General features: G+C 37.8%; 1 protein-coding gene across 4 annotated transcripts in view; it reads right to left on the reverse strand.

The window, feature by feature from the left end:
• Positions 1-13,765, reverse strand: part of Cstf2 (cleavage stimulation factor subunit 2) — a 41,865-nt gene extending 28,100 nt beyond the window's left edge. For all 4 annotated transcript variants that reach the window (XM_048335829.1, XM_048335828.1, XM_048335827.1 and 1 more), the window contains exons 1-8: positions 13,629-13,765; positions 12,488-12,566; positions 12,001-12,170; positions 9,936-10,072; positions 8,993-9,112; positions 8,742-8,879; positions 5,904-6,033; positions 1,602-1,664 (exon numbers count right to left, since the gene is read on the reverse strand). In XM_048335829.1, coding sequence (XP_048191786.1) covers positions 1,602-1,664; positions 5,904-6,033; positions 8,742-8,879; positions 8,993-9,112; positions 9,936-10,072; positions 12,001-12,170; positions 12,488-12,566; positions 13,629-13,686 — 895 coding nt within the window. In that variant the 5' untranslated portion in view covers positions 13,687-13,765. The remainder of the gene's footprint in view (positions 1-1,601; positions 1,665-5,903; positions 6,034-8,741; positions 8,880-8,992; positions 9,113-9,935; positions 10,073-12,000; positions 12,171-12,487; positions 12,567-13,628) is intronic.
• Positions 13,766-24,901: the final 11,136 nt, after the last annotated feature.

Below are 24,901 nucleotides of genomic sequence, written 5' to 3' on the forward strand. Positions count from 1 at the left end.
GTACTGAGGAAATGAATCCAGGGATTCATGCATGCAGGGCAAGCACTCTATCTCTAAGCCACATTCCCAGCCCTTGAGTTATCTCTTTGTTAATTTTTTCCTTACCAGAAAGATGAAGGTAACTGTAAAAGGAAGGGAGATAGATTCCTTGTGGAACTCTGTTCAATAGCTAAGGCTTGGCTTTCTGCTGGCCTGAGGAGGGGCAGAAGTTACCTGAAGCCCTAATTCTTTCTCATTACTACAATAATACTTGGGTAAATGCACATCATCTTTTGATGGTGGTGGAGTGGCACAGAATAGTGCAAAAACATGGGATGCTTAAGAAAAAAGATAGGCTATTTGTCCAAAAGTTTTTGTTTTACTGTAGTATTAAGACAGCTAACGAGAAAAAAAATCTTTAATTCTATCACTTCAACTACCAATCCCAGTGCGTAAATAGCTGGCCTATACCTTATGGTTCTTTTGTGGTGCTGAGGACTAAATTTAGGGTCTTGTACTTGCCAGACAAGTGCTCTTTTACGGAGTTAAATCCCTAGCTCCTGTATCTTACTATTTTGCTTTTTAAATGGATTTCATTTATAAAACATATGCTAAGAAAAAAAACACCTAAGCTTCTCTATGTAATTTCCTATCACAGGGACCCAGTTAATAAGTATAGAAAACACTTAGGAACATTTTTGGGTGTTAGAGAGGCAGTATAGACGGACAGATTTTTTTCCATCTTAGCCCTCCCTCTTACTAGTTGGAAGGAAACATCAAATAGAGGCCACAACAGTCAGACATTGGCATTTACTTACCTTGTCCCCTCAGGTAACTTAAAATTCTGAGCTTCCATGTGTTTACCTGTAAAACTGAAGTTCTGCCATCTAACCCACAAGGTTGTTTATGAGAACTGAAGTGCTTGAGTATGCATAGCACACAACACTCAGTTCCTTCTTTTTACTAAACCTCTCTCTTCCTAAATTACATTTTAACCAAACCACTGTATTTTCTTTTCCTTCAAACTTTAGTAACATGGTGAAACAGGGTGAAAGTTTTGGAGTGAATACTGTTATATACAATGTTGCTGCCACAGTGTAATAGACATTTCCCAAGGAGGCTTTATTCTAGACTATGATCCTTCCCAGACTGCTCTGGGGCTAGAATCTAGTCCTTACATACCCATATACATGCTGGGTCCTCCCTATTAATGTTTTTTACTAAGCCAATAGAGATTCATTACAGGAGACAGAGTGGGTCAGTGGAATGATTAGAACTGTTAGGAAAGAAAGGGTGTATTTGGTTACCAATTCTTATGGAGGCTCTGAATTACTAGGTACAAAAGTGTAGACCAGTACTGTCCAATGGAAATTTCTGTGGCAATAGAAAAATGTTCTACATCTCCTGTCTCCAATGTGGTATCCATAAGCCACATGTACCTACTGAGCACCCAGAATGCAGTTGTGATTAAGAAGTTGTGTTTTAAATTGTTCATGATTTGAATTTAATTTTAAAATTTTAATATTTAAATAGTCACTGGTGGTTTGTGGCTGACATAACCCAACAGTGCAAATGGGAACATTTCCAAGTCTAGTTCATATCAATCAGTCCTTAATACTTACCTTGTCCCCGGTCCATGGGCACTGGTCCACTTCCTGGCATTCCAACCTGGCTCTGCATTACACCTGGAAGATAAAAGAGCAGGAAAAATAAAATAAAAATTAGGACAGTGGAAAAAGTGATTACAGTATCTGAATTTACAGATTTTCTTATTCTGCCCCAACAAGGAGAAACCTCCCAAGGAAGATGGCAGCTACACTCAACAATGCAGTTAGTCAAAAGAAGAGCTTTATGCTTCCTTCCATAAGAAAGTTAGTTCAGTCAAAATGCTTCATCTCATGGATTACTAAAACCATGGCAGAAAGCTACTCCGTAACACAGGTCACAGTGCTTTCATGGGAAGCAGTAGTGTTCCTAGGGTATTTTGTAAATGTGGAGGTGTACTATTTCAGTGTGACAAAGATTTTGTGTGGGTATAGCTGACATTGAGAAAGTACAAGGGATATGAGGTATCCTTCAAGGTATGAAACAGTCCCACAAAATCGAGATACCCTGTGTCTTAAACTTTCAAATGACACTCTGAACATTCATACAAATAAAAATCTGTTTGTAGCCATCTGAACAAATAACCTGTTTATTTGTAAGCAAAGGTTTTTTAAACTGCATGTACTGAATTGTCTAGAGATGCTACTAAGTAGTAACTGCAACTTGTTTTAAGAATTTTATGAAGAGTTTTCACTATTCAAGAAAATCACATCATCAAATTAATAGTCCTTGTATGATTTGCCACAATAGACATAATGGTATCTGTATACATTTTGTTTTTACATTGGTGGTACAGATGCAAACACCTGCAAACTACCTTTTGTTTTCTAGTGTAATTGTACCTGGATAATTGCATATTAACTTAAAAAAACCTTACATCCTTTGATTTCTCATTTATATTATAATTAAGTCTCATTTATAAGTCTCATTATATTATTAAGTCTCATTTATATTATAATTAATATGTATTTTTTTCTGAAATTCGGTTGCCTAGATGATATCATCTGTGCACTTCATTTCTGGAAAGTTAAGCCACTGCAAAATATCTGTCATGAAAAGGGGATATTGGATCTAACAAGTACTACTCTAAACATGATGACTTCTATTCAAAAGAAAACCTGTTCAGGACCTTGTCTGGTCCCTTTCACGTAACAATAATTCTCTTTTCCTCAAAGGAACTTGCTGTGAGTGGGAATAAAAGACAATTCCATCTACTTGAAGTTCATTAGTACATTCCTAAAACAGCAGGTATATATCACATTCCTCCTATTTCATTTAACATGCAAAGCAATAAAGATTAACAAAATGAAGAGCTAGGCACTAGCTCTGACACTGCTACTAAACAATTGTGATTTTAAACCAGTGATTTATTTTTTATTTATTTATTTTATGTATTTATTTATCTATTATTGTTATTATTATTATTTGTCAGTCCTGGGCCTTGGACTCAGGGCCTGAGTACTGTCCCTGGCTTATTTTTGCTCAAGGCTAGCACTCTGCTACTTGAGCCACAGTGCCACTTGTGGCCATTTTCTATATATATATGGTGCTGGGGAATCGAACCCAGGGCTTCATGTTTATGAGGCAAGCACTCTTGCCAGTAGGCGATATTCCCAGTCCCTAAACCAGTGGTTTAATAAAATACATTCCTGAACTTCCTTATTTTGGAAATGACTGAGTAGGTCTAAAACAGTGGTTATCAAAATTTGGTACCAATCTAGCTGGGGAAATTTGAGCAGAGTGGGAAATTTGTTAGAATTGTGAATTCTCAGGTTCTGTACCCTAGAGTTTTTTTTTTTTTTTGCCAGTCCTGGGCCTTGGACTCAGGGCCTGAGCACTGTCCCTGACTTCTTTTTGTTCAAGGCTAGCATTCTGCCACTTGAGCCACAGCGCCCCTTCTGGCCGTTTTTCTATATATGTGGTGCTGGGGAATCAAACTCATGTAAAAGAGGCAAGCACTCTTTCCACTAGGCCATATCCCCAGCCCCCCTGTACCCTAGAGTTAGTGAATTAGAATCTAAGAGAAAGGAAGAGCAATTTGTATTTTATAAGCCCTTCCTGCGATTCTATCATACATTAACATTTGAAAACCACGAAATGATTTCAACGCTTTTGTTCAACCATAACACTGTGTTTTCTTCATTCTATCTAGACCAACAATAATACAGATTTAGGATCTAAGGAAAAGCATAGCAAAAGGCATTAAGAACATAATGTCTCATAGACCATTAACCAAAAGCCATTTTATTCATATACACTGGATTTCCAGGAGAACTGGTGATTCAAAATATCTATTAATTTTTCATGTTGGGTTATTTACTTAAAGGCCTAAACTTCACATTTCTATCAGCAATGTAGGAGTGCCATCTTATCTCTGAAACTTGTTAGTGGGTTTAAGTGAAATCTCATTATTCCATTTGTAATACCCTCAACAGTCAATGAGTTTTTGTTAAGCCATCTAGCTTTGTTCTTCTATTAAGTTCTTGGTATTTTCTTCACCACCCCTCCCTTTTTTGCCAGCCCTGGGGCCTGAGCACTGTCACTGGCTTCTTTCTGCTCAAGGCTAGCACTCTACCACTTGAGCCACAGTGTCACTTGTGGCTTTTTCTATATATGTGTTACTGAGGAATGGAACCCAGGGCTTCATGTATAGGAGCCAAGCATTCCACCACGAGGCTGTATTCCCAGCCCCAACCCCTCCCTTTTTATAAACAGTTCTGGAGGTTGAATTCTCAGGCTTGTGCTTATAGAATAAGTGGATGTAAAGTGTATTGTATAGCCCAAAGATATACGGTTCCCTCTGTATTTTAGGTGGAACTTGGGATTCTGTTCTTTAATTCCTCACTATGCATATTTATATTATTTTGTGTATTAGCACGATGCCACTCAAGGTATGGTCTATAGAAGATATAACCTATAAGTTAACAGTTCATGACAAGGCAAGTATAGAAACAAAGAACAGACATTAGAAGCTTCTATAGCAGTTTGACATCACTGGAATATCCAAGTGTGTCATCAGTATACTTGTCTTATAAAACAAATGATCTCACTGGGCTTGGTGGGGTCTTCTAAGTGTAATGAAAGCACTTTGGAGGCCCAGGCAGAGAATCATGAAGTCAAGGCCAGACTAAACCACATAGTGAGACCCTGTCTCAAACAAAACCAACATCTCTGTCTTCCATGTAGTATAGATTTATAGTATAGATGTACATTAGTTTCATATTAAAAATCTATTATTGGGGCTGGGAATGTGGCTCAGTGCAAGAGTGCTTGCCTACCATGCACGAAGTCCCGGATTTGATTCCTCAGTACCACATAAACAGACAAAAGCCAGAAGTGGCGCTGTGGCTCAAGTGGTAGAACAGTAACCTTGAGCAAAAGAAGCTCAGTGACAGTGCCCAGGCTCTGAGTTCAAGCCCCAGGACTAGCAAAAAAATCTATTATCACATAATTTGGCTGCACTGCAGCAGCTGCCAAGACAATACCAGGCCAGGACATATTGAATAGCATTCCATCTGAAGGGGCTATACAATCATAGGCAGAAAGATAAGAAGGATTTCCCCTAGGTTGGGAAAAAATAGTTCCTATATCTGTCTTCAGGACTGTTAGCAACTCTTTGATGTTTTGTACAGCTTGAGGGGAGTCTGATAGCAGCCTTGGGGTTGAACACACCATGATCATTATCCAGCATAACCAGATGACATATGAATAATTTTAAAGACAAGGAGATAGGCATCTATAAGGATAATGGAGCAAAAAAATTACTTGGGATTTTTTTAAACTATCCTCAAAGCTACCTGGTTTTCCCCACATTCAACAAAGCAAATTTCAAAACTAGAGCAATCCTAGGAAACAATGACATTTTAATCTGGGAAGAATAAAAATAGAATGTATGTAAGCTAGAAAAATGAAAATTCAGATAATCTAATCTAAATTCTGTTGTAATTTGTCAAACTTGAGAAAATGTTTCCTCGATTTTCAAAATTAAATATTTAAATTATATTTTAAATATACCAGACAAATCAATTATCTACTTGTGACACCTAAAATAAATGTTTCTATACATGGAATAATAAATGTGTATTGTTTTAAAATATAATGTAAAAATTGAACATATCTCTTAAATAAGGATGCACATATATAGTAATGGGAAAAATCTAGGGAAATCATTTGCAATTGAAGTTTCTAATAATATAAAATACTAATTTAATATGGAATTATACATACATGAAATAAAATACTAATTTGATTTCTTAAAAAGCAAAAACAACAACAACAACAACAACAACAACAACAAAACAAATCTAAATGAACTCTACCTGCAGGAGCTAAAGAAACTGGCCCAGGTCCCGTTACACTAGGTGGTATTTGCACTGGTGTTGGGACCCCGCCCTGCATAGAAGCTTGCATGAGAGGAGGTGCACCATTGACACTGACGTGCATTCCACCCTGATGGAGGAGACAAAAACAATATTTACAGGTTTCTGAAGAAAGCCAATAATAAAATCCATGACCTTAAAGTGCTCTTCAAATTAGCAGTTCCGAATATTCTATGAAACTCCCCCCACCCCTTCAATCTTTTTGTCACTGGTCTTAGGGCTTGAACTCTAGGCCCGTGGGTGCTGCCCCTGTGCTTTCGTGCTCAAGGCTAATACTCTACTGCTTGAACCACAGCTCTACTTCCACCTTTTTGTGGTTAATTAAGAGGTAAGAGTTACAAAGACTTTCCTGTCCAAGTTGACTATGAATCATGGTCCTCAGATATCAGCCTCCTGAGTAGCTAGGATTACAGGCATGCACCCGGCTCAAGCACCCTTTTTATATAACATGTCTTTATATAATACCAAATTTAGCACATACTAGAATACCACAGAAGCAAGTTGTAATTTCATGAGTGTGTTTATGTGAACAGTTGAATGGAACATGTTCCAAAAACAGAGAAAAATCAGTCTTATCTGTGTAGCAAGGCAGCAATATAGCATCATTCTAGACTTCATGATTAGGGCTTAGCAATAAGAGTAAAAGAATAAACAATACTTTGAATAAAAGACTAAAAAAGGCTGGGACTTGCCTGATAGCATACAATTGTATGGTTCTGGGTTTGAATTCAAAGCTTTGCATTTGCGCACGTGCTTTACTACTTGATGCACACGCCTATACCTAGGTGATCTGCATTTTTAAGATGAAAAAAAGTTTTCATTTGGTCAAGGTTTTTTATAGGGAGATGATTAAGAGAAAATAGGCTAGAAGGTCAGATAGGAAAAAGTTGAGATCCTAGATATACCACTTATAATCCTATTTTAAGGTTTGCAAAGCCCAAAGTATTTATCACTTGTATATTTACAGAAAATGTTGGTTAATCTGTCTTTACCCAATACTTTTTTGGAGAACCCATCCATGTTGTTAACCTGTCAATTTGTGAGGTGAAAACTGGCAGCTTACTACTTTGTATAAACATTTATCTTATTTCGAAGATGAATACATTTATCTATATTTGTATTGCTACTTGCGAACACTTTATGTCCACTGCCCCCTTTACTACTAGATTACTAGTAATTTTATTAATTGACAGTAAACCTTTTTTACTGAGAAAAAAATTACAGATGTAGAAATTGCCTAGAAAAGATGACCACTCATTTTACAAAATAAATTACATATACAGCCAAAATTTCCTGAATAGTATTCCTCAATTGAACCCTAAATTTACTAGTCATGAATAATTATTAAGAGGTAGATATTCAAGGCCACCCCAGGTGCAAAAGGCTACTGAGATCCCCAACTCATCAAATAAAATCTAGGTATGTTGACCTATACTTATGATTTTATGGGAAGTGTAAATAGGAGAATCATGGTCCAGGCCAGTCCAGGCAAAACAATGTAACACATTAGCATAAAAAGACTAGGAGTATAGCTCAAGTAGTAGAGCATTTGCCTGGCAAGTGCAAGGTCCTGAGTTCAAATACCAGTACTGCAAAGAAAATATGTTGAATATATTCTTTGTAATTCAGTCAACATATTTTGGGTATTTATACAGAAACATATAATCCTTCATTTTGGCAATGTTTCCATATTTGCTTAATTTCACTTTCTGTATATTCTTTTTTGACAGGACCTAGATTTGAAGTCACAGCCATGTGCTTGCTAAGCAGGTGCGTTAACATTTGAGATTTCAGCTCAATGTTATATTTTTGATTTATCTGTGTAGATACTGTATCATCCAGCTCACCTTATAGAATCATTTTTTAAAGTCATTCATGGTGATACATGAGGTTTATTTAACTGTCAAAGTATTCCATTGGATAAATCCAACATATTTTCTAAATTCTTCCAGTGATGTACATTTCAGATGAATCTGAGTTTTCATTAGTAAGTATAATACAGCACGAACATTTATGACCATGACCAAGCAGTCTTTATTAAGTAATTTTTCTTTTGTCCATCATATGTGTGGCAAATACTTTCCTGTTTGGCCTCTGGTTCTTACTTCCCTTTTTCTATGCAGATTTTTTTTTCTGTTTTTAAATGTATTGTTTTTTTTAGTGGCTTCAAGGTTTGTGTCATGCTTTGAAAGTGAGTTTTTCTTTCCTTTTCTGTGCTGGTCTGGGACCTGAACACAGGGCTTGGTCACTGTCTCTAAGCTCTTTTGCTCAAAGATGGCTCTCTATCACAAGCCACAGTCTACTTCTGGACTTTTGTGGGTAATTGGAGATAAGAGTCTCAGCTTGGGCTGGCTTTGAACAGTAATCTTGAGACCTCAGCCTTTTGAATGGCTAGGATTAAAGGCATGAGCCACCAGCACCTAGAAAAAGCTTTTCTTTTATTACTGCGAAAAAGGGAGAATGCGAGTCCCTACACCATACTATTGTTGTAAGGGTTAAATGAGATAATGTATGTGAAAACAAACTGACAACCATGGTGCATGAAATTCATACACATAGTAAATTAACCTATAGAAGCGGGCATCTGTAAAGAATCTGTTTAAAAACTCGGAACTAAATCTATATACCAAATCTGGTCTTATGTGCTCTACAATGTGGAATCTGATTTTATGTCTGGAAGTTAAAATTGTCACTGATTCCTGATCATTTCCCTCTAATACATCCACTGAAAGAGAAATGATAAATGGATAAAAGAGACATTAAGGGATAAAGCCCTACCAAAGATGGGGCCTGTGGGGCCTGAGGATTCTGCTGGTTCATTGGCATGTTGGCTCCTGAGCCAGGTCCAGCACCATGGATTTGCTGAGGGTTGCCTGTAATCAGTGTTGGGATATTTGTCTGGCGATGAAGAATTTTCTAGAAAGGGAAAAGACAAACCTGTGAGCTGTCTGTTTAACAAAACAACCAGTAATTTCTATTTCACTTAAGGTCTACTGCATCATTTCCACAGAAGAAGCAAAAGAACTTACCAGGGCAATCTCCGGATCCACAATTCTCATCACTACCTGTGCTTGCAGCAAAGCATAAGCCAACTGAGGGTTTTGAAGCAACATGTTCCGTGCTTCCTGGGGACTATTTTGGACACAGAGCTGAGAAGACAAGTGGATTCATAATCAGGTTCAAAACTTAGTAGAAACTGATAGTGATTTAGAGCCATTCCCATATAAGAAATGTCACATTCACATCAGTGTGGTGATGCATGCCTGTAATCCTAGCTGTTTGGAAGGTAGACAGGAATGTGATATGAGGCCATTCTGGAGAAAAAAAATTAGCAAGACTCTACGCCAAAAACAAGATGGGCACTGTGGTGCATATCTGTAACCTCAGCTACTCGGGAGGCAGAGATAGGGAGAATGTAGTCTAAGAGTGGCCTAGAAAAGGGTAAGACATTACCTGAAAAAGAAACTAAAAGCAAAAGGACCTTGAGGACATGGCTCAAATGGCAGTGTGCTTACGTAGGAAGCATGAGGCCCTGAGTTCGATCCCTAGTACTGACCAAACCAAACCAAACCAAAATGAATAAAAACTTCAGGCTGTTTGAATTATTACTGGTTTTTATGTGGCACATAAACTCGTGGCCATGGCAGGCGAGAGGAGGAAGAACTATTTAAAATGATATAATACTGCAGTTAGGGGGAAAATACCCATATTTTCATACCTATATCTGGTATCTATGGCTACCAAAACCTAGTCAGAATGTTTGGGCAGGAGTATTTGTGTACAAAAACAGAAAGCTATGTGCACAAAAGGTAAATATAACATGTATTTCTAGAACACTAAATATGCAATAAATGGCATCTACAGACACAACTTCTATTAAGAGTTCAGAAAACTACTTGCATTAACACATGAATCAACTCCTTGAAAATCTGACATGAATTGTTTTATTCATAACCTAATGCCTCCTCCCACCTTCATTTGTTTCATCAGCTCAAACATCTGCTCTGGTGGAAGACTGGCAACTGCTTTACTAATAGACTCGGGGGCATCTTCAGGATTGATGGTCTCTCCATACGGTGACTCAATGACAGGGGCACCAGTGCCAAGGCCTGATCAGGAAGAAAGTACAAGAAAGTCAGCAAGGCAAAATAAAAAGCTAAATCATTTGTAGGGACAAAGGGTGAACAAATGCAACAGTGGTACTCACTAGACACTATGTTCCAAATGAACTATACAACTTATTGGATGGACAGGGGGGAAAAATTGGGAGAAGGGCTAATAATTGTCTCAAAAGAAATGTACTCTTTTTCTGTGTTCATCACATTTATAGCAGCAATAAAAAAACTTTATGTAGTCAGGTGTTGTTAGCTCACTCCTGCAATCCTAGCTACCAAAGGCTAAGATCTGTTCTGTGGGACTCTTATCTCTAATTAACCAACTAAAAGCTCTAGCAGTGGAGCTACTGCTTATATGGTAGAGCCCTAGCATTAAGAAGAAAAACCCAGGGCCAGCATATAAGCCCTAAGTTCAAGTCCTAGCAATAACACAAAAACAAAACTCTACTCTTACCAGTTATAGATCTGACATACTAATACAAGTGACTAATGACAGCTAGTATTAAGAATGGAATGGTGATTTCAATTCATATTCAACTACAAACCAACTCATTAGTAACATGTGAATTTCTAATGTGTCACCTTGCTTTTTTTTAAAGCCAAATTATTTATTGTCCTTCAATATATACATGTGCAGCCAAATTGGCTGTGTATTGCAATTTTCAGTTTTCTTCTTTTTTATTATTTTTATTGTCAAACTGATGTACAGAGAGGTTACAGTTTCAGATGTTAGGCACTGGATACATTTCTTGTACTGTTTGTTACCTCCTCCCTCATTCCCCCATCCCCCCTCCTCCTTTCCCTCTCCCCCCATGAGTTGTTCAGTTGGTTTATACCAAACAGTTTTGCAAGTATTGCTTTTGTAGTCGTTTGTCTTTTTATCCTGTGACTCGATTTTGGTATTCCCTTTCAATTTCCTAGTTCTAATACCAGTATACACAGTTTCCAATGTACTCAGATAAGATACAGTGATAGTGAAGGTACAACCACAGGAAGGGGATACAAGAGGATCATCAACAATAGAAGCTACGGTTTCACATGGCATGTTGAAAGTAATTACAACAATGATATAACAGTCGTTTCTATAACATGGAGTTCATTTCACTTAGTATCATCTTATGTGTTAATAAGGGCAAGCTATTGGGCTCTTGTGATCCTCTGCTGTGACTAGCCTAAACCTGTGCTAATTATTCCCTATGAGGGAGACCATAGAGTCCATGTTTCTTTGTCACCTTGCCTCTTAAAGATAAACACTTTGCTAACTCAGGCAATTAAGAAGCTGTGTGGCTAACCATTTGAGCCCTATTTTCTTGGGTTGGTCCTAGGTGCTGTTCCTGAGCTCTTCAGCTCAAGGCTAGCACTCTACACTTGAGCCACAGCCCTACTTCCCCTATTTGGTTGTGTGTGTATGTGTGTGCGTGCACGCGGGCGTGTCCGTGCATGTGTGCACATGCCAGTCCTGGCTTTGAACTACAATCTTCAAATCTCAGCCTCAAAATTATAGGTATGAACCACTGGCTCTAGGCCATTTTAGCCTATTTAATTCATTTTTTTAAAAGCACTTGGTTCTATCTATCTATCTATCTATCTATCTATCTATCTATCTATCTATCTATCTATCTATCTATCTATCTGGGTATTTATTGCCAATCCTAAGGCTTGGACTCAGGGCCTGAGCACTGGCTTCCTTTTTTCTCAAGGCTAGCACTCTACCACTTGAGCCACAGTGCCCACTTCTGGCCTTTTCTGTGTATGTGGTGCTGAGGAATTGAACCCAGGGTTTCATACATGCTAGGTGAGCACTCTACCACTAAGCCATATTCCCAGCCCGTTGAGCCATTTTAAAACACAGTTCAAACAGAAAACTCTCATTGTTATATCTTTGCTAACTTGTAATGCATAAAACCCTGGTTTATACTCACTCTTCAGTTCTTCTTTGTTCTTCTCACTAGCAGCATTGTCCACTCGAAGTGCTCTCCCACTAAATTCACGTCCATTCAGGTTCCGCATGGCACTAAGTGCTGTCTCTTGATCTTGGTATTCACAAAAGCCATAACCTTTTGGTTTTCCAGTCTCTCTATCATACACCAATCTGGAGAGCAAAATCCAGTATCAAGCAAAAATGCTAAACACATACTGGGCTCTGTGTAACATTGACATGTTATAATATGTTCCAATGTAAGATTAAAAAACCTTTAACTTTCAGTGACTCATAATTTAAAACATTCTTAATTAAAAAAATCTTTCAGGTAAGAATGGATATGATTTTTATGAGATGCGAATTATTGTCAGTAAAACTTCTAATACAAAATGTGTATACAAAGTTATCAGAAAAATAACGTGCCATTACTAAGGGCCCAATTTGTGATTTTTAAGAATCTCCCACCACGAAGTAGAAGATGATCTCACCTGAAACTAACAACAGGTCCAACCTCAGAAAAGATGTCCTTCAGTTGTTCTTCTGTAGCTTCATAAGGAATGTTTCCCACTAAGGAATAGATAACATATTAATGCTCTATTTGTAATATAGGTCTCTAGTGAGAAGGTACAGAAGAGTACCTACTTATATTATCCAAATATAACTGGCTCAAAATAGTGTTTTCTAAAACCCCTTTCCATTATGTTTTGTTAGACCTCTTGAGAAGGAAAATGAGCCAGCAACTAAATATAAAATATGCAAATACTCTGAAACAATTGTTAGATGGATCAAATATTAGACGGTTCAGTATTTGACACATAATAGATTTTTATCAAAAGTATTAAAATTTTAACTCCGATTAAAATGTTTAAGCATTAGGGTTTACCTTGAGGGGGGTCTACAAATTTTATCAGTGACTATTGAAATTGTAATATAAAATAGGTTCATATGTCCATATTTTCATACATACACACTTGCAGAATAAATATGATGGGGGATGTTTAGAAATTATTCCCAATTGTTTTATTATGTCTGTCAAAAAGTGTTTTACAATCACCACACTTAAAAAAATAACTTATTCTAGCTGTAAAAATTACTCAGAATAGTTTCAATTCTGTTTAAATCTCTTAATCTTTTCCCCCTCCATTCATTTATTTACTATCTACTTCAGGATGCCAGGTGGCTAGTACCACCATAGATGAACAAAAATGTTAAAAAGCCAAAGATATATGTCCTTATGAAGGAAGTGTACCCAAGGATCTAAAAAATGGTATCTGCATTCTATTGGGGGCAGGGAGAGGCTGAATAACCATTACTGTGGCTAAGCGGCTTTCTAAAAAAAAAAACAACAACAAAAACAAAAACGCCTTGGAATACAGAGGGGCAAACTCCCGCAAATGAGACTGGAAAATCTGCAAGATTTCTGAGGAAAAGGGTCGTTTCTTTTCTCTCGGCCCACGAATCTACGGGGTCTGCCACACCACAGGACAGGGCAGGGATGGCGGCACGCTCGACCCGTCATGGCTTTCGTGGCGAGATCAGGGAGGACATGCAGGGGGGCGTTCCTCGCCGCTCCCAGCTTCTTTCTGTGCCTCGTGGGAAGGGACAGAAATTCCACTCAATTTCTCTCACCAAAAACAGAACGAAGAGAACGATCCACCGCAGGGTCTCTCACAGTTAAACCCGCCATCGCTCCCCTCAGCCGACTTCCGGTGCGCCTAAGCACACTTCGCTATGGCATGCGCACCCCGATCTGACCACGCTATAGCCGGAAGCTCGTGGGCAAAGTGCAAGCAGGATCCCTTCCCCCACTCCACAAGCTTTCGTCATTTTGAAGGCGCTGCGGCGCACATTTTGTTCGTAAGAGGCCTGGCCCTTTCTGGGCGGAGCAGTAGCCTGAGAATAGCTAGGTGTCCACACAATCTGGGCGGGGCTGCGCTACTTTGAAGGTCTCCAGACCGCAGGATTTACTTAATACTCATTTTTTTTTTTTTTAGGACGACGCGAGTACTAATGGGCCATACGGATTTACTTTGGTAACAAGGAAGTCATTTGCTAACAGCCTTGGCATTTTCATTTTGACTCCACCCTATTAGAGGAGATAAATATTTGAACCCACCCCACTAGTGTTCATCTTATTTTCTTAAATGTATGTATGGGTGTACCGATAGGGAAAGTGAGTGGAGCCAGACGAGAGAACGATCGCCGCTCCATGTTCGGACATGGAAAGCAGACTCAATTTGTTCTTCTGTGGTCCTGGGGTTCTAGGGAATTGCTGCAGGCAACGTTAATAGGTAGAGTTCTGAAACAGCACAAAACATCACTGAAGGGTGATGCCTCACGTGGCTTCCTGTTAGGTTCAAAAAGAGGAAAGATGTGAGGAAAATAGAGAAAAAGATGGCTTAACACCAGCACAGGTTTATTAGGAAAAAATAAACTGCAAAGGGGGAACTTCCATTGACAGCTGTTGATTTATTCTTCGCTTCCAGTCTGAAGTATTTGTAATGGGTCAGAAAGAATGCTAGAATTGTCTAGTGGAGGTGGTTCAAAAGTAACTTAATTTTGCGACAAATGGTGGGAAACTATGTCACTCCCTGAGGTAGGGAGGGAGCAGAGCCAGGTTATCTGCTCAAGGTCCTAACTGGGAGTAAACTTTGGCCTGGTTCTGGCCGCTTGAGTTTATCCGGTCTACGAGCGAGGGTTAGGTGGGAGTGTTAGTGAATCTAGGCACTGTTCTGAGGTCTCAAGATAAAGTCATCTGGACATGTGGACCTAACAGCTCCCAAGCTACAGGGTCATGCGTGCCGAACTAATTGTCCCCCTGCTGGCCTTGGAAGAAATCCAGACTAGAGCAGTGAGAATATTATTAAGGAAGAGAAAGAAAGGAATTAAAAGCCAAACGTGGGTAGGTCACACTTGTAATCCCAGCTACGAAGGAAGCAGAGATTAGGAGGATTGATGTTTGAGCAGATCAAAAGTTAGAGAGATTCCTATGTGAATATGTAATTCCAGTGTGGTGGTTCACGCCTGTGATCCCAGGTGCTTGGGAAGCCATAAGATAGGCAAAAAAGACAAGACTTAGTCTAAAAAATAAAGCAAAAAGGATTGGTGGTGTTGAGCACAAGGCCCTGAGTTCAATCCATGTCCCCCCAAAAATCGAGTGCCATCTATTGAGGAACATGATACTAAATAGAGAAGCCAGAGATGGTAAAATGGGAACAGAAGTTAAGGAAAAGTCATAAGAAATCAATTGCATACTGTATTAAGAGAGACCACGTCTAAGTCCTTGTTTGAAATGTGAGAAATAGAAAGGAAAATGCTAGTTTGCATAGTGGAACATGTCATTTCAAGAAGTAATTTTGTTAAAGAGAGACCGTTTTGGAAGGGCACATTGCCTGCCCTGCCTTTGGAGTCCTATTTTCCATCACTAACCTAGACAACATCTTGTATGATAGAGCTGCTGAAGTAAGAGTAGAGATTCCTAGCGCTCTACCCCAGGTCTATGGGATAAGTAAGATTCTAGGCAAATTTATTTTAAACAAGTGCCCCTAAGTGATTTTTAGGGTCAAGCAATTTGGGTAGCAATGTAGTTACTGAGGTAGCTTTATGGCAACATTTAGAGCAGCATTATATTCTTGTGATCTTTATGATGAATTATTTGAATAATTATAAGGTAAATAAAGTAATCTCTTTTATGTTATGATAAATTTTGCTGTAAGAGGCACAGTTTCAAAGAGTTTTGGTGTGAGTTGATCTCAGGGTAGCGCATCTTTTTAAATGTGTGTTTAGCCAAGTACCTTCCTAACCTAGTAAAATTTCTTTTACAGTACTTCTCAAAGTTTTAAATCCAGATCTTTCTCTCGTGGGAGAGAATGTTTGGAAATGTACAGGAGTGTTTTAGTTGATACAATTACTAGGGGAGCACTGTTACTGGGTGGAGCCAGTGGAGCCAGACATGATAAGTAGATTGTCATATCCAGGGAAATTCTACTCAGTGAAATACCAATAATGTCTCTTCCTTTGAGAAACAACGTTAGTAATAGCCACATCTGGATCTGAAAGGCATATTGTAGTGCCAGCTTTACCTGGATAACTTACACTTAAGCCTTCCCATAGCTGTATAGCTGATCTCAGTAAGCTTTGAGCATTTTCTCTCTTCATTGTGTTAGTTTTCAATTCCTTTGAAGCATATTTCCACAAACACAGTGACTTGCAGAAACATTTATTATCTCACAGTTCTGTGGGTCAGAAGTTTGGGTGAGCATGGCTAGGTTCCCTGCTTACTCTCTCACAACAGTGAAATTAGGGCTTTGGGCTTTTATCTGCATTCTTGGAGGAAAAATTAACATCTAAAACTCATTTTGTTGTTGGCAGAGTTTGATTCTTAGAAGTCATACAATTGAGGTTCTTGTTTCCTTGCTGACTGTTGTCTCGAGGGCTATTAAATTTAGCTCCTAGAGCTGTCCTTATACTCAGGCTCCCATATGACAGAGCCAGCATCAACACACTGAAACCTTATACTCTGAATCTCTGGCTTAGTCTTCTGTGACCAACTAGGGGAGTAATGTGCATTAAAAGGCCTCTTGCATTTAGTTCAGGCCTAGCCAGATAATCTCCCTATGAAAGTCAATTATGTTATGTAACACAACCAAATCATGAGAATAAAGTTCTTCATAATCATGTGAAGTCTTGGGAATTATGCAGTGAAATACAAAAGGGAGTCAGGAAATGACCAACTTAAAGTGCTTTCTGTCATAGCCATTTTATTAATAAACATGTTTAAAGATGTTTGTATGTACATGCTCAGGTCCCACAAGAAGCATCTAAAACATGCCGCCAACTTAGAATCCTCTGATACCTGAGATTGTTAAACTTCTGTACCTGCTACTGGGAAAATGTGGATGGCTCAACATATTATCATTTTATGAAAACCTTTAAAGCATTATTATCATTTTAAGAAATGCTCTATAGGGCATATAATCTTTTGTGAGTTCGTGGCTCATAATAATAAGACATCAAGAAAAGTTTGAAGCACTTTTTGTTTTTGCTACCACTGACCATCTGTAGAAAAATCTACTACATTGGTTCTGTCACTTCCACGACCAAAAATAAGAATTGAAAAAGTATAACTAAAAAACAGGAAGAATATTTAGAATAAGTTTCCTCTCTCTCTCTCTCCCTCTCTCTCTCTCTCTCTCTCTCTCTCTCTCTCTCTCTCTCTCTCTCTCTCTCTCTCTGTGTGTGTGTGTGTGTGTGTGTGTGTGTGTGTGTGTGTGTGTGTGTGTGTATGCTGATACTCGGGTATGACCTCAGGGTCTGGGCACTGTTCTCAGCTTTTTTACTCAAGACTAATGCTCTATCATTTGAGCCACAGCTCCATTTCAGGCTTTTTTGTGGTTAGCTGGAACTAAGAGTCTCACAGAACCATAATCCTCAGAACTCAGTCTTCTGAGTAGCTAGGATTACAGGTGTGAGCCACTGGTGCCCAGCTATTTTCCCATTTTTAAAACACTAATGCTAGCCATTGAAAATTTCAGATGAAGAGCTATATGCCTTAATCTGGAAAACACTGATCTTAGGATAATCTTTCAATAGAATGTATGACCAGGGAACAGGATCAAATGATGTGTCTTGGAGACATTGGATTTCTTGGCTAGATCTCAGAAGGAAAGGCCTATACAGATTTAACTGAGAAGCATGGAGCAGGAGCAGGAAAAAAGTTTCTCAGTTTTAAAAAATAAACTTAAGTTTCACCTAGTGACATGTATCTGAAATCCCACCATGGAGGTGGAAGCGGAAGGCAGAGATGGGAAGATTTCAAATTTGAATCCAGGCAGGGCTACATAGTGAGTTTCAAACCAGCTTATGCTACATATGTCTCAAAAAACAAAAACAAAGTAAAACTCTACCATGTATCTGAGCCGAAAGTAGAGCTCAGTTATAAACCACTTACCTAGCTGAGTTCAATCCCCAGCACCAAACCAAACTAAACGTTAAAAACAAAACAAAATATCTTAACTTTTGAAATCACTGAGTTCGGTGACTTTCCAGGACTCTTTCCTACTTGTGATCTAGAAATAAATATTAATACCAAAGTAAAAATAAACCACAAATCTATATCACTATCATATAAAGTTAATACTTATCATTCATACCTATGAAGTTGTCATGGTAGCATTTCTCAGTATAGTTCCTAGCTCAAGGCCAGCACTCTGCCACTTGAATCACACCAATAGTTCTGGGTTTTTATTGCTGGTTAATTGGAGATGAGTCTCAGATTTGTCTGACAGAACCAACTCTGTCAGACAGTAATAAATTGTGTATCCCTTGCTAAGTTTTCCTGGACTGGTCTTGAACTTGTAAGCCTCTTGTCTCTGGCTTTTGAGTAGCTGGGATTAAAGGTGTGCACTATCATGCATGGCTAGTTCTGATTCTATTTCCTATGCTTTTGGGGTTTTGCCTCAAAAAATCCCGTACACAATACAATGTTCTGAACTATTTTCCTGTGCTTCCTTCAAGTAGTTTTTTGTAGTTTTGGGTCTGATATTTAAGTTTCCAATTGATTTTTTATAATTGGTGAGAGATACGGGTAAAGTTTCATTCTTCTGCTTGTCGATAGCCATTTTTCCCAGAACTGTTTATTGAAAAGACTTTCCTTTCTGTAATGTATCTTCTTAGGGCCTTTGTAAAAGATTAGTTGCCAGTAGATGCGTAGGTCTGTTTCTAGGCTATTTTGATCATTAGTCTGCATTTCTGATATTATGCCAATACAATGCTGTTGTGAATACTACAGCTCTGTAGTACATCTTTAAATCAATGTACTGTCATCTACTTTGATTTTTTTGCTAAAAATTCTTTCCCCTTTTTTTTGGGTTCTATATGTATTTTGACATTGCTTTTTCTAGTTCTCAGAAGAATGTATCAGTATTTCGATAGAGATTTCATTTTGTTTGTAGGTGATTTGAGACTGAATGAACAAATTTTAACATTACTGATTCTTTTAGTCCATAAATAAAGGATATCTTTCCATTTTTGAGCCTTTCAGTTTCCTTCATCAGTGTTTTATATTTTTTATTGCTGAAATCTTTGGTTAAATTTATTCCTTGGAATTTAATTTTTTTTTTTTTTTTTTTTTTTTTTTTTTTTTTTTTTTTTTTTGGCCAGTCCTGGGGCTTGGACTCAGGGCCTGAGCACTGTCCCTGGCTTCTTCTTGCTCAAGGCTAGCACTCTGCCACTTGAGCCACAGCGCCACTTCTGGCCATTTTCTGTATATGTGGTGCTGGGGAATCGAACCTAGGGCCTCATGTATACGAAGCAAGCACTCTTGCCACTAGGCCATATCCCCAGCCCCTTGGAATTTAATTTTTTATGTAGTTATTTAATTGTCCTATATGCTTTCTTGATTTTTGTTTCAAACAATTTGCTACTGAATATTATATGTTATATATATATACTTGTCATATATATTACATATTACTGATTATTATGAGTTGACTTTGTATACAGTACTATGATTTTTCCAAATTCATTTATCCTAGTAAGTTTTCTGGGGTCTCTAGGATTTACTATATCTGTGAACAATGACAATTTGACATTCTCTTTTCTAATTTTGAGGCTTTTTATTTCTTTCAATTGCGTGTTTTTTTTTCTGGCTCACACTTCCAATGCTATATGAATGAGTGTTCAAAATGTGATCCTGTGCCAGATCTTAGAGAGAAAGACTTGCATGTTTTCCATTCATTATAAGTTTAGTGGAGTAACATTAATTATTTTGTGGCACATTCTTTCTATAAGTTTTTCGGTTTGTCATGATAAGATCTCGAATGTCCTCAAATGAGTTTTCTGCATTTGTTGAAATGTGCAGATTGTGTTTGTCCTTCATTATGTTGATATGGTGTATAATGTTTACTGATTTGCATACGTTGAATCATTCTTGTATCCCTGGAATGATTATGGTGTATAATAATATTAATACAATATTGGATTCAATTGCTAAATATTTTCTTCTGAATTTTGACATCTGTGTTCTTTAAGGGTATTGGTCTGTCTATTTATTTATTTATTTGGGTCTGTAATCTTGTTTTTGTATCATGGTAATGCTGGCCTCAGAATGAAAATAGAAGAATTCTATTCTCTCCAATTTTTCCAATATTTTAGAAGAGTTTATATTACTCCTCAAACATTTGGCAGAATTCAGCAGTGGAGCCAAGTGGTCCTGGACTCTTTGATAGAGACTTTTTATTACATATTTAATCTTTTTATTTAGTTTTTTACTGTTATTGGTCTGTTCAGATGTCTTATTTCTTCATAATTCAATCTCACTAAAGGTTATGGTTTAGAAACTGTCAATTTTTCTTATGTTATTAAATTGGTTGGCATATAGATACTCAGAGTAATTTCTAATGTTCCTTTGTGTTTTTATGGTGCTATTTGTAATGTTTTCATTTTAAGCCTTGATTTTTATTTGAGTCTTCTTTTTTCTTAGGTAACTAAAAATTTGTTAATTTTGTTTACATTTGAAGGAATAGTTTTTTTTTAAGTCAATCATTTGTATCAGCCTCTTTCTGTTCTAAACTTTATTTTTTCTTTCCTTCTACTGATTTTGGTTAACTTTGTGATGTCTAATACCTATGCATGTATATGTTGCCTGTTTCTGCACACATTAATAATATTATTATTATAATTGCTTTGCAATACATGTGAGTTTGGGGGTGGATTTTTTCTATTTCTGCAAAAATGGCATTGGGATTTCAAGTCTTCTGTCATGGGGTGTCTTCTCATTTACTTATGTCTTTCTCCAACGACATTTTCAATTGAAAGCATGTAGCTTTTAATGCCTAAGATAAGTTCATGTTTGAGAGTTATTCTTTTTAATTCTATTGTAAATTTAATTAATATATTTCATTTTATTTATTTATTTTTTGTTGATTGTGGGGCTTGAAGTCTGGGCCTGGGTGCTGTCCCCGAGCTCTTCAGCTCAAGGCTAGCACTCTACCACTTAAGCCACATAGCCACTTCCAGTTTTCTGGTGGTTAATTGGAGATAATAATCCCACGGATTTTCCTGCTCGGGCTGGCTTTGAACCATGATCCTCAGATGTCAGCCTTCTGAGTAGCTAGGATTACAGGCGTGAGCCACCAGGGCCCAGCTAATTAATTTATTTTAAAATCACAGAATTGATATGTAGGTACAAAATTACAGAATATACTGATAAGAAACATTCCTTAGGAAGAAATAAGAGATATTCAAGCAAATTGCAAAAAGAATAAACTATGGTATTAAGGAAGCTTTTAAAACAGTAAAAGCTAAGTAACTGAAGCAAACTTATTAATCACAGCAAAGGAATAACATGATCACTGAAATAAGCAAGAAAACTAGTCCCGTAAACGACGACAAATAGTATATCAAAAAAAATACAAATGAACAACAACAAAAACACCACTAAGCCTGTCAGAGAAATTCTTTCCTCCTTTTTTCATTCTTTCTTTTCTTTCCTTCCTTCCTTCCTTCCTTCCTTCCTTCCTTCCTTCCTTCCTTCCTTCCTTCCTTCCTTCCTTCCTTCCTTCCTTCCTTTCTTTCTTTCTCTCTCTCTCTTTGTTTCTTTCCTTTTTCCCTCCCTCCCTCCCTCTCACCTTTCCATTCTCTCAATACTGAAAATACTGGAAATTGAACTCAGGGCCTTGCACTCATGAGGCAGGGACTCCGCTGCTTGTGCTGTACCACCAGCCTGATAATATCCTTTTCAGATTGTTCATTGTTGGTGTAGAAACAAAACTCATTTTGTGTGATTTTGTGTCCTACAACTTTACTTACTTCATTTATTACGGGTAATGGTTTCATTGAGGGGATATTTTGTGTGTGAAAGATATTAGGTCACATGTATCCATATGTTATGGAGATTATGTTATTTTTTATTTTCCAATTCAAATGCCTTATGCATGTCTTTATCCTTTAGTTGTATGGACTAAAACTTCCCTTGTGTCATCGAATACTTTTTATCTATGAATGTCTAAATTTCTTCCTTATTTCTGAAGTACAGTTATGCCATGTATAGAATTTCTGTTGATCATAAAATTCCTTTAGATGTATTATCTCACACCTTCTGGTTTTCAGGATTTCTGCTGAAAAATCCATGGATAATCTGATTGAGGATCCCTTACATGTGCATTGTTACTTTATTTTGCTGCTTTCAAGATTCTCACTTTGTCTTTGGCCTTCCATAGTCTCTTCGGGTTTATCTTCCTTGAGGGTCATCAAGTTTCTTCTACTATAAATCTATGCACTTTCTCAAATTTCAGAACTTTTTCAGGTACTATTTCTTTGAATAATCTGTCACTTTTCTTTGCCTTTTTACCTTCTGGGACTTCCCTTTTGTGTCTATCAATCAGCTTTATCTACTTTTCTTGATTCATTTTTTTTATTCCACAAGCACAATAATTTCAAAGCATCAAGTCTCCAAGTTTAGTGACCTATATTCTTCCTATTTGAACAGTGATCTATTTTCTTCTGGTTAAATCCTGCAGAGAAATTTCAATGTACTTATTGTATTTCTAGCTCCAGAATGTGTCTGATTTATTTTTATAATTGGATTTTGTTAATATTTTACTCTATTTATATATCATTTTTCCTGATTTCCTTTAGTTCTTTGAGATTTCCTTTAGCTTTCTGAGCATACTAAAAACATTTGTTTTAATCTTTGCCCAGTACATCTGATGTCTACATTTCTTCAATGACAGGTTCTCTTTTTTCCCTTTGAATGAGGCTTACTTTCCCATTTCTTGTTATGACTTGTGATTTATTTATTTATTTTGTGCCAGTCCTGGGCCTCGGACTCAGGGCCTGAGCACTGTCCCTGGCTTCTTTTTGCTCAAAGCTAGCACTCTGGCACTTGAGCCACAGCACCACTTCAGGCCTTTTCTATATATGTGGTACTGAGGAATTGAACCCAGGGCTTCATGTATATGAGCCAAGCACTCTACCACTAGGCTATATTCCCAGCCCCTGACTTGTGATTTAAAAAATATTGGAAGTTTCCCAAAATGGATTCCCTTCAATCTTTATAGATTGGATTGAGTGACATCAGCAAGATGGCCAACTAGAAATGTTAAGCTCTCCTTTCTCCCCATGCATTAAAAAGATTAGACTGGTTAAAATATCTTGTAGGACTTCTAGATAACAGTCTAAGGTCTATAGAAACCAAGAAAATGCCTAATAAAGAAAAAGTTATGTTCAAACTAATAGCAAATTTTGTGGAATTTTTACTTACCTATAGCCCACTACTTATTCTCTCCTCAGCCACCTATGGGAAACAGAGACCTAGCTGTAAACTCCCACCCTGTAAATCTAGGGAGATAGGAGTGGACTTTAAATGTACCCAAGGCCTAACATGTGAAACTGTAACCTTTCTGTACATCACTTTGACAATAAATAGAAAAAAGAAAAAAAAAGAGTGGACTTTATCTGCACTGCCTTATGCATAAAACTGTAACCCCTCTGTACATCACTTTGACAATAAATAAATTTAAATTAAAAAATTGTGCTTCTACATACCCCCCACTCAGGAGAGAGAGAATACTCTTATTTGGACTATTTGGAGGACATGTTAAGTGAGTTTTATTTTCAGAGTAGGAACTATTACAAGTAAATTCATTTCTTATATTGCACTGAAAAAGAAGAGTAGCAAGACTACAAGACAACAATTAGGCTGGGAATTAATGAAAGGATCTGGCTTTGTATAGGTCTGGTCATTTAAACTACTCAGAAAGAATAGTCATTACTTGTGGATGCAGTGGCTTACACCTAAAATTCTAGCTACTCAGAAGGCAGATACTGGGGGCTCATGGATTCATGCCAGCCTGGGTTGGATCTGCATAATAAAGATATGATACCTAAAAGAAAATATGTTTCATCAAAAAACTTTTAAAAACATGCACATCAAATGACACTATCAATTTCTTCAAAGAAGACATACAAAAGACAAGTGCGTACATGAAAAGATACTAAACACCCTCAGAAATTAGAGATATACAAATCAAAACCACAATGACATCTCACTTTAAATACCCCAGCATGGGTGTAATATAAAAATTCATGGGCTGGGGATATGGCCTAGTGGCAAGAGTGCTTGCCTCGTATACACGAGGCCCTGGGTTCGATTCCCCAGCACCACATATACAGAAAATGGCCAGAAGTGGCGCTGTGGCTCAAGTGGCAGAGTGCTAGCCTTGAGCAAGAAGAAGCCAGGGACAGTGCTCAGGCCCTGAGTCCAAGCCCCAGGACTGGCAAAAAAAAAAAAAAAATTCATATAGCAATTGGACCCTTCATGGTAAGTCAAAATGACAGCCTCTTTGGAAAACATAACATTAAAATATTAAAAATCAGCGCAATAAAGCCTGGCCCTGGTGGCTCACGCCTGTAATCTTACTTACTTAGTAGGCTGAGATTTGAGGGTTGTAGTTCAAAGCCAGCCCAGGCAGGAATGTCTGTGAGACTCTTATCTCCAATTAACCACCAGAAGAGTGGAAGTGGTGCTGTGGCTCAAAGTGGTAGAGCTCTAGCTTTGAGCAAAAGAGCTCAGGGACAGCACCCAAGCCCAGAGTTCAAGCCCCACAACCGACTAAAAAAAACCACTGTAACATCCAGGTGCAGGTGGCTCATGCCTATAATCCTAGCTACTCAGGAGGCTAAGATCTAAGGATCATGGTTCAAAGCTAGCTGGGCAGGAAAAATCTGTGAGATTCTTGTTTCTATTAACCACCAAAAAGCTGAAAGTAAAGCTATGGCTCAAATGATAGAGCACTAGACTGAGAACAAAAGCTCAGTCAGGGGCAGCACTCAGGCCCTGAATTCAAGCCTAAGGACTGGAAACAACAACAATAACAAAAACAGTGGAACAGAGCAATCTT

Source organism: Perognathus longimembris, chromosome 28 (genome assembly GCF_023159225.1).
Source record: "Perognathus longimembris pacificus isolate PPM17 chromosome 28, ASM2315922v1, whole genome shotgun sequence".
NCBI classification, from domain to species: domain Eukaryota; kingdom Metazoa; phylum Chordata; class Mammalia; order Rodentia; family Heteromyidae; genus Perognathus; species Perognathus longimembris.